This window comes from Python bivittatus, unplaced genomic scaffold (assembly GCF_059951505.1).
Source record: "Python bivittatus isolate LINGU-HERP-01145 unplaced genomic scaffold, Pbiv_v1 ctg000330_np1212, whole genome shotgun sequence".
NCBI classification, from domain to species: domain Eukaryota; kingdom Metazoa; phylum Chordata; class Lepidosauria; order Squamata; family Pythonidae; genus Python; species Python bivittatus.
Genome location: NW_028277058.1, coordinates 49,908,776 through 49,921,651, shown reverse-complemented (window position 1 = coordinate 49,921,651; position 12,876 = coordinate 49,908,776). Strand labels below are relative to the sequence as shown.

The window sequence follows — 12,876 nt, the reverse complement described above, 5'->3', positions numbered from 1 at the left end:
GGGGGATTGGAACTGGAAGGAAGACGGAATAAAGTAGCTGTTGCTTTAAGTCAGCAGCCTCGTTCCCGTACCGTAAATTCCGTAGTAGAGGAGCGGGAGAGGGGTCGTCTTTCAAGCCTTTACGTGGCATCCACTTTAGCGGGAGGTCCCGTAAACTCCCTAAAAGACTCTTCCTTCGCTTTCAGCCCGAGGTCATCTTTCCTATTCAAATTTGCCTTGCATGCATTTTGGACAAAGATCATTTTGATCACTGCCCTTTTGCCGAAATGGTTAAAGCCTTCTTCCAGTTTAATTCCGTTTTATTCTTTGTAGGAGGCATTTGACTGTCTTGTGCTGCCTAAGCTTATTTTAAACGGGACAAAAAGGCGTTATCTGCACAAGGTCTCAATGAAGCACATGTCAGTTTTGCTTGCAGAAATCCCTTTCTTGCATCAGGGAGCACTTTCTGCTGATGAACCTCAGAGATCTGCCAGCAGAACCACCCTGGCTGCCAAGATAAGCCGAGAGGAACTGGAATAAAGAGTGGAGAGGGGCAGCCTGCCAATGTAGGAGCAGCCAAGTTACATACCACGTCCAACCTCCCATTCCAAACAGAGACATATTCACAGTCTAGCACCAAGTTAGAAGAGTCTGAGAATAGATTTAACCACTCCAAGAATAATTAATAATATGGGTGATCCAAAAAACAATGTCCTTAATCCCCCCATCTCCGCAATGATATAAAATTATGGCGCAGAATAACATCAGCCAGCCTGACATTAGTGCCCTTGGCCTTGGTTGCCTAGGATTGATCTGCCCAAGTACATGGAGGTTAGTGACTTTTGACTGGGATAGGTGCTTTTCAGCTGGCGCAAAGGGGCGTGCCAGGAAGGCAGCTTCTTGTGGCAAAGTTCCTCACTACGCATCCTCAGTAATCAAGTTTGGGCTAGATGGGAGCCCCAGGAAATGCCAGAGTTGAAAGCTGGCCTGGGAAGTTAAAAAAAGCCCCACTGTGGAAGGAGTATTTTTTTAATTGATTATGTGCCATCAAGTCATTATCGACTCTTAGCGACCACATTTTTTCCATGACCAATCCTGGAAGAACCACTTCCATAACACTGCCAGGAAAACTGCTGGGTGTGTCTGCATACTCACTGGGAGCTGAACTGGAGTTGAGTTGCTACCACTAGGAGCAAGCAAAAAAGCTTTGGCTTCAGGTTGTTGCATATTTCCATGGAAATGGGGGAGAGGTGTTAGATGCACGTCTCTGCTGGGTGGAATCCCCTGGCGCTCCTCTCCTTCCAGGGGCATCGGCAGGACATAATGCTTTTGTTCAAATAATGAAAGCGACATCGTGTGGTTGCAATGGAAGCACCACCCCTTTTGTCTATATGTGCAACGTCACGAAGCACATGTGAAAGGGGCAGAGCTTGTGGGTGATGGCACAACACAGCTTTTGCCATCCGTGTCCCCTTTTCTCCCCCTTCTAGCACAGTGAACTTGCTGGGTGTAGGGGTAGCCTTGTTTCTGTCCAACCAGCTCAGAAGGCTTAATTCTAATTTGGAATTAGTTGCTTTTCCTACCCTTGCCTTTTCAAAAGAATGACTTGCAGCTACCCTACCTAACCAGGGAAAACGAATTCCAAATTAGCAGTAAATAAACCACAACATGTCTATATATTAACACTGTTCATTTGTTTTGCTGAAGCTTTTTTTCAAACTAATCTGAAGTTTATGGGTCATTGCACGCATCTGGGTCTCCTTTCCATGTCAATTTATCATTAGCGGTTTTATACCACCTTTTCATGGAAAATGTTTTAGGTGGTTTCTGCACTGGTTGCTGTTGCTGTCTCTTCTGTTCAGTGATTTACATAGCACTAAGTCATCCTTTCCTTTTTTATTTTCTTGAAGTCAGGGTTCCTCAACCTTGGCAACTTTAAGATGGGGAATTGCTGGGAGTTGAAGTCCACACTTCTTAAAGTTGCTGAGGTTCAGAAGCACTGTTTTAAAGGGTTATGAAATGAGGCACAGCCTCCCCACCTCTGAGATTAGACACTTTTTCTCATCTAGAAAATCTTTTGTCTGCGGAATGGGTCAATAGGCCTGTCCTGGAGCTGTTGGAAGGACAGACCTATTGACCCACCCACCCCATACCTTCAGTTTAAGATACTAGTAGCTCTTTCCCCTTGTTTTAAACACATGCATTTTGCAGTTAAATCAAATACTAAGGTGGCTCTGCCAAGGGATGGTTTTTCAAACTTTTTCCCCCAACATTTAATTATAAAACTTTGCTTCTAGGCCAAGGCAAAAGCAAGGTTGGCTGGGGAATTCTGGGAGTTGAAGTCTGCCCATCTTAAAGTTGCCAAGGTTGAGGAACCCTGCTTTAAGTGAGCCTTTCCTGATACATTCCTTGACTCACCACTGCACCAAACTTGTGTTTCCTTATTCCTCTTCCCTTTCTGGAATACATATTGCCTGTTGAATCCCAAAATATGACTATTGAGTGTGACTACATTACAATCTAATTATTTGTGCTTTTTTGGACCCAGCACATATGATCACCTGTGCATACTTATTCCAAAATCCAGAACTACACTATATGTTTGTTAGGGCTGACCAAAATGTCACAAAATAGGGAGTCATCTTTATGGTTCTCCAGAACTCTTAATACTGGTTGTCCTTCTTGTGAGTCCCTGTACATGATACAATGTTTGCTCGTTTTATCCTGGACTCTGTATGAATTAAAATCCAGTTTTCCTCTTTCTTGAGCTATATATACTAAATTTGGAACTCCAGTTCTCAGTGTTTCCTGGAACAATCATTCATGCTCCGCTGGCATTTTTACTATCTTCACCCTTTAACTTCAACATATTTGACAGGGGATATTTGAACTTATGTGACTTGTTGAAAGTTGCATTCCTGACATAATGTTTGAAATCATATCCAGAATATGAAAATAATAATTAGCAGGTACTAATAATATAATATGCCATGTCTTTAAAAAAATGGAGTTTATGTTAGGCATACTGTATATGTGTTGTAAAGCTCTGGGTGTCCTGTAGATGGCAGCAGACATATATAGTTTTCTGTATACTGTATTCTTGCTGACATCCAGAGATATCTATTTTTGCAGCCCAGATACAATATGCCTACTCTATAAGTATTGTTATGTAGATTTTTTTTTTTTTTAACATAGTTATTTCAGGATAGTGATAATACTAAACTAAGACTAAGCACTCTTTGTACAGGATATATAAAGATACTGGTATTCATCATAATACTTTTAACCTGTTAATGCTTTTTACTTTGCATAATCTTTTTACTTATGTTGATAGTTATTAAGTGAGGCTTTATTAAAACCTTTTTAAATCACTGCACAGACTTATTTATACCCAGGAAAATAGATTTCTGTCTCTTTGTTAATATATTTCAGTGGCCAGATACCTCTCATATTTTCAGAAGTATAGTTCATAGTATGTCGATATAAGTATAATTACATTGCATATGAATTTATTTTAAATTTAAAATATGGGGTATGGGTCAATTGCATATTTTATAGCCAGCTTTGTTAGTTTCATATTTATGGTACTTTTTCTGATGCATTTTAAAATCAGATTGATAACAAATGTCATGATTTATATATAACAATAATAAAGCATGCCCTGTAGGCGCTCCTTTCAGGTACCATGTGTTAAAAATGGTAATGAAAGTGTTCTTAGGAATTTTGGTGTTTATTGTTGCTTGCTTAGGATACCAACCACAAATATTATTCAGTAAAGGAGACACATTTTTTTCTCAAAATATGGAAAAATGGCTGTTAGCACAAAATAAGTCCCTAATTCTTCCTAGCAAAGAGAACATTTCATTTTAGGAGCATGTACTCAGCACACATTTTATGACTGGGGACTACTGGGGACAAAAGTATATGTTTTGAAAAATGAGAATTGACTTGGAATACATTAATGTGCCAAAAAGGCAGTGATCACTTACTGGTGTAAAAACACAAGTTTTTTGTCTATACAGTATATAGATTTTAATAGCATGTTTGTATGATATCAGTAAAACAACTAAGCATTTTTTATTTGATTTTAGGAGAAGACTGATGTGGAAGGAACGCTATTTGTTTATACAAGGTGAGACCATTAAAATATTTTTCTTATTAGAGTTGTTAAGTCATTCCATGCTCAAAACAGAAAAGAAAGAGCAAGGGAATTGTTTGAATCAGCAGTTACAAATTTTGGGATGTTATTTTCCTCTGGTGTAGCTATCAAAACACCCAAATAAAACATACTCACTTGGGTGTTAATATGATCAATCAATAGTTTAAAATAACTTGCTCAGCAAATTTATTACACCTTGGGAAGAAATCCTTCACTCTGTCTCCTTTTAGAAAAATAATAAAATTGAAAGAATAGGTTTCTTCTGGGCATTTTGTTACAGACAGTGGAGGATTACGTTTTCATTGCCTCTTTCTTTGGTGTGAAACTTCTGCTGTGTTGGAGGGCCATGCCAGAGGGCCCTACTAACAACCCCTCCTTAGCAATCTTTTGATGTTATCATGCCGTGAGAACAATCTCGCTCCTTGTCTGAAGTCAGAACTCTGCCTCCAGTCACAGAAGGGGAAAGTTAAGGCTACCAGATCTGGCCTGCAAAAATCAGGGCAGCAAGGAATTAATTTTCTGCGTTCCTTTGCTGCCATCTAGGTCATCCAGAGAGTTACAGCCCATATGTGGTACTCTAAGGAAACTGCTTTCAAGATCATGCAATTATTTATTTATTTATTTTATTTATTAAATTTATCTCCGCCCATCTCCCCCTAATGGGGGACTCTGGGTGGCTCACAACTCATTAAAACAATAAATAAATATACATTTACCTAAAACCTAAAATCTGTACAAAACAATTACTAAAAAAGAAAGAGTCCAGGAGGCCGATGGTTCAGAGCAGCAAACGCCAGGCCTCTAAGGGGCCAGCCATCCCCACACCTGATGTCTTCCCTCCCCACCCCAGGCCAGATGGCAGAGCCAGGTCTTCACATCCCTCCGGAAGGCCAGGAGTGAGGGGGCCAATTATACCCTTAACTTCACTGGGTGGTTTGGGGCTTCTTAAGCACATACTCCCCTCCCCTCTGTGAAACTCCTGCTACTTTGATCCGGTTCACATTTTTCATTACGTTTGCGATGAACATCCAGTGTGAGTGGTGTGGTGGTAAAAAGTACCCCCCATGCACATGTAAACTGTGAGATGCCCCCTCCCCAATGCATGTCAACTGCTTAAAGTGCCCTTGTAAGAAAACATTCATTGCAAGCTGAATTGACCCTGAGTGGCAACAGGAAGAAGAATCAGTCAGGAACCTGTGGCTTAGTAAACCAAATTGTTTCTATTCACTGACCCTATCTCAAAGATCGTAGGGCTAATATGCTGACCTAGTAGGAAGGTATAAGTAAAAATAAGGAAATAATAAGGAAATCTGTATCTGTATACATGCACATAGCTACATCTTTTCCACAACAAATATGAATTCTGCCATAAATGTAAATTAACAATTTATTCTGGAGATGTTTTGATTCCGCTTTGGCCAACCAGATGTTCTCTTGATATCTCCTCCCACCCACCCACCCACTTCTTTTGAACTAAATATCTGTATATCTCATTTTGTAATATTGTTTATAAGGCATTTTAATTTTTGTACAGTATATATAAAGGGAAGTGGTATTATTAAAATAAATAAATGGCAAATGTGACATTTTGTTTTTATCAGAACATAGATTACATTCCCAAGAACTGGGAATATACTGCAAGCCGCTAGGAGTCTTGGGATTGTGGTGATTAATAATCAAAGGAAGGAATGACATGGAATGCTTAAGAGTATCTGAACTTGGCTTCTTAGTAACATCAGCCTGGAATTTATTCAGCCTGGAGTGAGCAGCTATATTAAATCTAATAAATAAAATAAAATAATCCCCATCCTGTTTGCTTTGCATATGAAGTGTTCACAAACGAACATTTGTAAAATTCACACATCTTATTCTTGAAAGATAACTGGTTCAGTGTGTTAAAAATATAAGGAACGGTGATGACAGATTGTATCTTGCAGCTGTTGCTGTTTGGATAATTAAACTGGTTTAGAGGGGGAAAGAAATGTGCTTTAAAATGTTAAAAGTTATCCTACTGGAGGTGACAGTTACACAAACTGAACAGTCCGCAGACGTGATAATGCCTTGATTGTTACTGTGTTTGATTTTTTTCAGTTCTGTTTTTGTTTCATTTTTTGTTGCCTTGTTTCATGTATTGTACATTCAATCTCGTGGCTCAGAATGTCCTCTGGGACTACCAACTTGAAACACTTCCCAGATATTTATTCTGACTCTTTTCAGTGGTATTAAATTTGGGTTCAGATTAGAATGTCCCACTAGTTTCAATTGCTATGTGCTGAAAATGTAACAGGAAAAAAGGAGAAATGACAAAGCATCTATAGAATGAATTTCTTTTGTATTAGCTCTGGTATTAACATAATAGGGCAATTGGCCTGTAATCCTATAAGCCTTGGGTAAGAAATAAGGCTTATTCTAAGTAAAAGCCATAGCTTTATGCTGTATGTGGAAAGTCAAGTTAATAAACTGGAAGGAGACTTCAGATTTTGAAGAATAAATCTGGGGACAATGCAACTTTCAACTAAGTTTGTAGAACTAGTTATTTCTCTGCAAAGCCTTTGCTAGTAATATGCACACTCTGCTCTTTCAAGGTATGCCCCTAATGTTTGTATAAGTCCAAAACAATGTTTAGGTCAATTTTTGAAAAATACTTCACATTGAAGAAGCTACCCTCTGAAAGATGATTCAGTGATGATATAAAATCCTGAAGTGGTTGGGAAGGATCTTGATTATAATCAGGAGCATCTGTTGGATGGGTTAAAAAAGTCAAGATGGTGCCTGTGATTATGTGACAATTGTAAAAAGGGTGGAACTTTAATCATAAGGTCATGGTCACCATCATTTTGTTTTTTTAATCCTCTGTGACAGAATGCCTAGCAGACCTCAGGAGCAGAGTGAAGGCAGCAATACAGTTATATTCCTCATTAGTGTTCGCACCCCTGCAGGCTCAGAAATCCAGTCGTCAGTCCTTTTGAATTCTGGGGTGACTGCTAATTTCATAGATGGGGCTATTATTCAGCAGTTGGGCTTGCATGGACAACCTCTAGAAGGCCATGCAGGTGGAGATGATCAGTGGCAGGCCCCTCAAATCAGGACTCATCCTGCACATACAACTCCTATGTCCCAGTTGTTTTTGAGCTACAGACTGGCTACAGACACATGATCATGATATTCACTGGAAGCAAAGGATTGTTTATTTTCCCTCACACCAAGGTCAGCACCATGTGTTGCAGGCATTGTACCCTTCTGACATTGCTGCCTGAACCCCCGTTACCAGAAAAGTGTGCAGATTTTCCCTGATGTTTTGGGGGAAAAGGAAGCTGCATTTTGGGCATGTGATTGTCCTATCAGTCTACTACCTGGAGCCAGATTCCAGCCAAACAACAATATCCCTTGTCTACTCAAGAACTGACCACTTTAAAGGAGTTTCTGGACAACAATCTGAAGGAAGGATTTATTTGCCCTCTTGCATTTCCTGAATCTATACTATCATTTTTTTTAATTAAAAAGAAGATAATTTTTCCTTGAGACCAGTTCAGGACTTTAGACTTCTCAGTTTTCTGACCATTAGAGATTATTACCCACTGCCTCTTATTTTGGATCTGCTCGACTACCTTTAGAAAGCATATGTTTTCACTAAGTTGGACTTGAGAGCAGCTTACAATTTAATTTGAGTGAAGGAGGACCATGAATTTTTAACAGTCTTTGACACTTGTTATGGCATGTTTGAGTACAGAGTAATGCTTTTTGGTCTAGTTAATTGCCCACTATCTTTTCCAAATTAGTGAATGAGATATTCTGTATGGTAGTTTACCTGGACGACATTTTGATTTATTCAGAGGATCCTTGTTGCATCTGCTGATGTCAGGAATATGTTAAAGCACCTATGCAAATATAGGCTCTGTGCCAAGTTGGAAAAGTGTGCAGCTGATTTTCCTGCATAGGACTGTCTTTATGCAGATGGATCCAGCAAAGGTGCAATCCATTCTTACATGGCAGACACCTAGAAATGTTAAGGATGTCCAACTTTGGGGGGTTTGCCAACTTTTATAAGTGCTTCATTCCTGATTTTGCTGAGTGTACAAGACTACTAATTCAACTTCTGAAAAAAGATGGAAATTTTAAAGGTCTCAAGAAGAAGCAGCTTTTCAGGGCTCAAAGCTTGCCTTTTCCTTCTACCCTCCGTTCCACCATTCAGATCTCAGCTGCCCCTTTGTTGTGCAAAGTGATGCCTTGAATTCTTCTTTGAGCTTTGGCTGCATTTTAGTCAAGATTCCTCCTGCTGACTGAGTGGAACTGTGATATTTTCTATAAAAAATTATTGGCAATAAAAGCAGCATTTCAACAATGGAGACCTTTCCTAGAGGAAACAGCCCACCTTGTGTATATCTGGACAGATCACAAGAATTTGGAACATTTCAGAAGGCTCAGACCCTCACCCAGTATCAGATCAGGTGGGCGGAGTTTTTCTCCCACAGAGATGTCCTTGGAGAAGCTATGCAGAGATGGTTTAAACAACATCTACAAAAACATGCTTTAAGCCTGGAAACAAAGAAAACATTAGGAAGAAATTGAAACTGGCTCTGCTCTAACTCTCCTGTGTATAAGAGGGAAAACACAACCAGGCTTTCAGGATTGTGTTACTATAGTCTACATCAATAAATATAATTCCGGTCAAACTTGTGGAGTCAATTTCCTGGTCTGGCCTATTTTGAAGAGCTGACACTTCTACATGACTGCTGTTCCTAGCTTACAAGACAAACTGCCAGACTGCTCTGTTGTGCAAGCCTGAATTTGCTATTCTCTGACCGTCCCCTCCTGCCACAATCTTGAAGCCTGGCCCTCCCTTCTGGGAAGAGATATTGCTGAAACATGGGGGGCAGGGAGTGAGGCAAGCAGTGAATCTGTTAGATCAGATGTACTTATAAAACAGGATCCATATGTCAGAGCCACACAGATTGATTCTTCTCCTTTTTTCTATGGCCGAAGAACTTTTTCGCAACGGTCATTTATATGTTCCTCTTCCTCTCTGGGAAGAGGTGTTACAATTTAGCCATGATAATATGTACAGAAATAATCTTGAAGAAGGAATGCAAGAGCAGTAAAGCCCTCCGAAGCCCTTAAGTTCAGCCCTGAGAAAGAAGTGGGAGTGAGAAAGGCTGGATAATCTTGAGTTTCTTCCTCACCCCCTCCTCTTTCCCAGGGTTGAACTGATGTTTACTTAACCAGTCTTACATTCCTTCTTCAAGGTTATCTCCATACTATGTACAGAGTAAAACTGCAGGGCATGGGGTAGTTTTTGAGACATTGCGTCTTTTGGTTAGGGATTCCTGGTGGCCAAGGGCAAGAAAAGATGTCAAAAATTACTTTTCTTCATGTCATGTCTGTCATAGGGCCAAGGCTGTCTCAGCTAAGCCTACTGGTTTCCTCCAGCCATTACTTTCTGCCATTGGACTATGGAACACAGTTTCCCTGGACTTTATTTCTGATCTCCTAGATGTGCAGAGTTTTATGACCATTCTACTGGTAGTGGATCTGTTTACAAAGATGGCTCATTTTATTACGTGTAAACTACATAGTTGTTTCTAGACCATGTTTTCCAATACAGGGGCTTAGTTAATCATGTGATCTCATCTCATGGCCCTCAATTTACATCCTGGTTCTGCAAAGACCCTTTTCAATTACTGGACATTAATATTCATCTGTCGTCGGCACATCACCAAGAATTGAATGGGAAGATGGTGAGGAATAATGCAATATTAAAACAATATTTGTTTTGCTAAATATCCTATCAACAGAGCAGTTGGAGTGACTTGTGCCATTTGCAAAATTGGCATATAGCAACTCTGCATTCCTCTATTGCCATGTCTCCTTCCAAGCAAATTATGGTTTTCATCCACACTATTTACCCCTCAGACTTTGAGCCTCTGATTTTCTCCAAGAGAGACAGACAGCACAGCTCATCTTAAGAGAGCAGCTAGATTTGGCTAAGGCTATGTATAAATGGACAGCCAATAGGACGGCGAGCACTGGACTGCTGTGGGGAATTTGGTATGGTTTTTCATTCAGTTTTTATTTTCCTCCCATCAGTCCAAGAAGCTCAGCTCAAAATTATTGGCCCCCTTTCCTGTGAGGGCTCCAATCAGCCTGGTGGGCTTTCATTTGCAGTTGCTCACTATTGTGAAAATACACCCAGTGTATCACTGCTCTTTCCTTGTGCAACAAGAGCCCGCCTGTCCCTTACATTCTGCAGCTTCACTTTTCCCTCTGATTCTGGCTCAGTGGAGGAAGGAATATAAGTTGTAGTATATTCTGGATTTTAGACACAGGAAGGGGATGTTGGAATATTTAAATCTTAAATATTTAAAAGGGCTATCCTGACATAGAAATATTGTGGGAAGTGACAGTGAATGTACAGATAATCCTCGCTTAACAACCATTCAGAGTTATGGTAGCACTGAACAAATGATACTTACGCCCGGTCCCTGAAGTTATGGTCGTTGCAGTGCCCCCACGGTCACTTGATCAAAATTTGGGTGCTTGGCAACCCACCCACACTTACAACTGCAGGGGCACTTCAACTCCCCCCACCCACCTATCTCCCCCCCCCCCCCATCTATGTCCTTTTGGCTGCCCTGCACAGTGGCACTCCATCTGAAATTTCCACCCCGGCCTCATCCCCCTTGGGTGCCTCCTGCCACGTTAGACTTTGATTGCCAGGAAGAAGTGGGCTCCCTGCTCCCTGCTACACCTACCTCACAAACCACTATTTCAGATTAGACATTGAACAAGGGAGAGAAGGGCACCTGTATTTACCTATTGTTTAAACCAATTTATAAGGCTGCCCATTGCATTAATACGACTCTGGCCAGCTAACAACTTATCAGCCTCTTTGGGTTCTTGAATTCCAGACTTCTCTGCTGACCTTGAGGAAAAGTCTGGCTCGTCGTTGCAGACTGAGGGGTGTTATTGCTCTGTGTATGTTCCATGGCAGAAGGCAGCGTGAGTTTGAAGAGTGAAGTAGTGTGATGGAATACGTAACAGGCCATGGGAACACAGAGGAGGCAGCAAGATAGCGAAGGGAGGAAACAGGGCCAGCACAGAGGGGGAAGCATGAGAAAGACTCCGAGTAACTCTACCTTAATTACCTTAGGTATAAGTTGTGCAGGAGAATTACTTTGGTAGTCTTTCTAATACATTGCCACCCTACTAGCAAGAAAGATCTTTCCAGAAATACAGATGGTTTTCTGAGTTCACCAACCTCACAGGGCTTGACCACCTTCCACGGATGCCACTGATTATAACAATGACAAGCTGCTATTCAGAGAAATAGAGGCAGCAGCTCTCTGTTGAAGTTAAGATTTTTGAGAAAATAATCACTTCCTTGAACTCTCAAAAGTTACTTGTTATAAAAGTGTCGGTGCTTGAAAAGGTTTTGAAATATTTATCGTACTATAGTAGAAATATTTTTAATGGATTGTTGATGTTTTCAACTTTGGTCATTTTCAGATCAGCTTCCCCCAGGTATGGATTTACCATTATGAATAGGCTGAGCATGGAAAATCGGACAGAACCCATAACAAAGGATCTGGATTTCCAGTTGCAGGATCCTTTTCTGCTCTACAGAAATGCTAGATGTGAGTAGCTTACTAACGCGTGAACAAAATGAATTGTTATGGTAAAATGGGTTCCTTATACACTGCTTCTAAATAGTCGCTTCTATTAAAAAAGCATGTTTCTATATTTTATCAAGGAGAACATTTCAGTACCTTGTACATAAGACTGTGAACAAAGATGATTGTTAAGTTTTGTTCCTTCCTAGGCTGCAACTTTGCGGTCATCTGCTTTCACATAATAAATAAGTCCCATTTCACATAATAGGACATATTTCTGCATACCCTGTTAAGTATTTTGAATATAGTTAATTATTTTACACATTTTGAATGGTTCTGTAGCAAGATCCAAAAATGGAATGCAAAGGATATATTCATTCAAGTAGGTTCCGTTCCATCAGTAAGTTCTCCTAAAGTCCTGGATTGGACAAGTTATAGCAAAACTTAGGAGGCTGAGTTGTCCTGAAGAATGGCTGACTTGTATTTGTCTCCTCCTGATCTTGAAAGCAATCACGTCAAGGAAAAAGTAGACTTGTAAAACAGATTTTAAAAGTCTACACTGATTAAGAAAGCTGCTATGAGAAAAGGTAACTGGGAAAGTTTATTTTTGGCAATGAAGCAGCAGGCAAGGAGATAGGCACTTCCATCTCTCCTCCAGATTCTCCCTCCCAAAGCTGCTTAAAAGAAAAGTGGCATTGGAGCTCATTTGAGTAATACATGGAAGGCCTCCTGTTCTAGGGATTTTTATGGAACAGGGCCCCTAACTATTTTGAGCATAGTTTTATAATGCCAGCTGGCTGGCATAACAAACTCTTGAAGAAGTTGAGAAAAGTTGAATTGCTTTCCAGCTTACAAACGTTTCAGTAGAAGAAAATTGATCCAAATGTTCCTTTATTTTAAAAGAGACAATAAGAAAGCTAAGAAGGGAACAAAAAGACCAGAACACGTCCTCTCCAGCAGCCAACACCCAGATAAGCAAGGATTAACACCAGGCAAACAATCAAGCAGAAAACAATACCCTAATCAAGGAACTACCAAGGAGAAAACCCCATCCCCACCACCACTGGCAGGGCAAGCTACTGTATATAAACAGGGAGCAAACCCCGCACTCACCAGCACTGATGATGTTAC

General features: G+C 40.3%; 2 protein-coding genes across 17 annotated transcripts in view; one reads left to right on the top strand and one right to left on the bottom strand.

Annotated features, from left to right (window-relative positions):
• The window catches only part of DCP1B (decapping mRNA 1B), a 49,733-nt gene that overhangs the window by 549 nt on the left and 36,308 nt on the right, over positions 1-12,876 (top strand). Inside the window, exons 2-3 of the mRNA XM_088141263.1 lie at positions 4,071-4,111; positions 11,642-11,769. Coding sequence (XP_087997389.1) covers positions 4,071-4,111; positions 11,642-11,769 — 169 coding nt within the window. The remainder of the gene's footprint in view (positions 1-4,070; positions 4,112-11,641; positions 11,770-12,876) is intronic.
• The window catches only part of CACNA1C (calcium voltage-gated channel subunit alpha1 C), a 572,293-nt gene that overhangs the window by 553,502 nt on the left and 5,915 nt on the right, over positions 1-12,876 (bottom strand). The gene's annotated exons all lie outside the window — the stretch shown is intronic.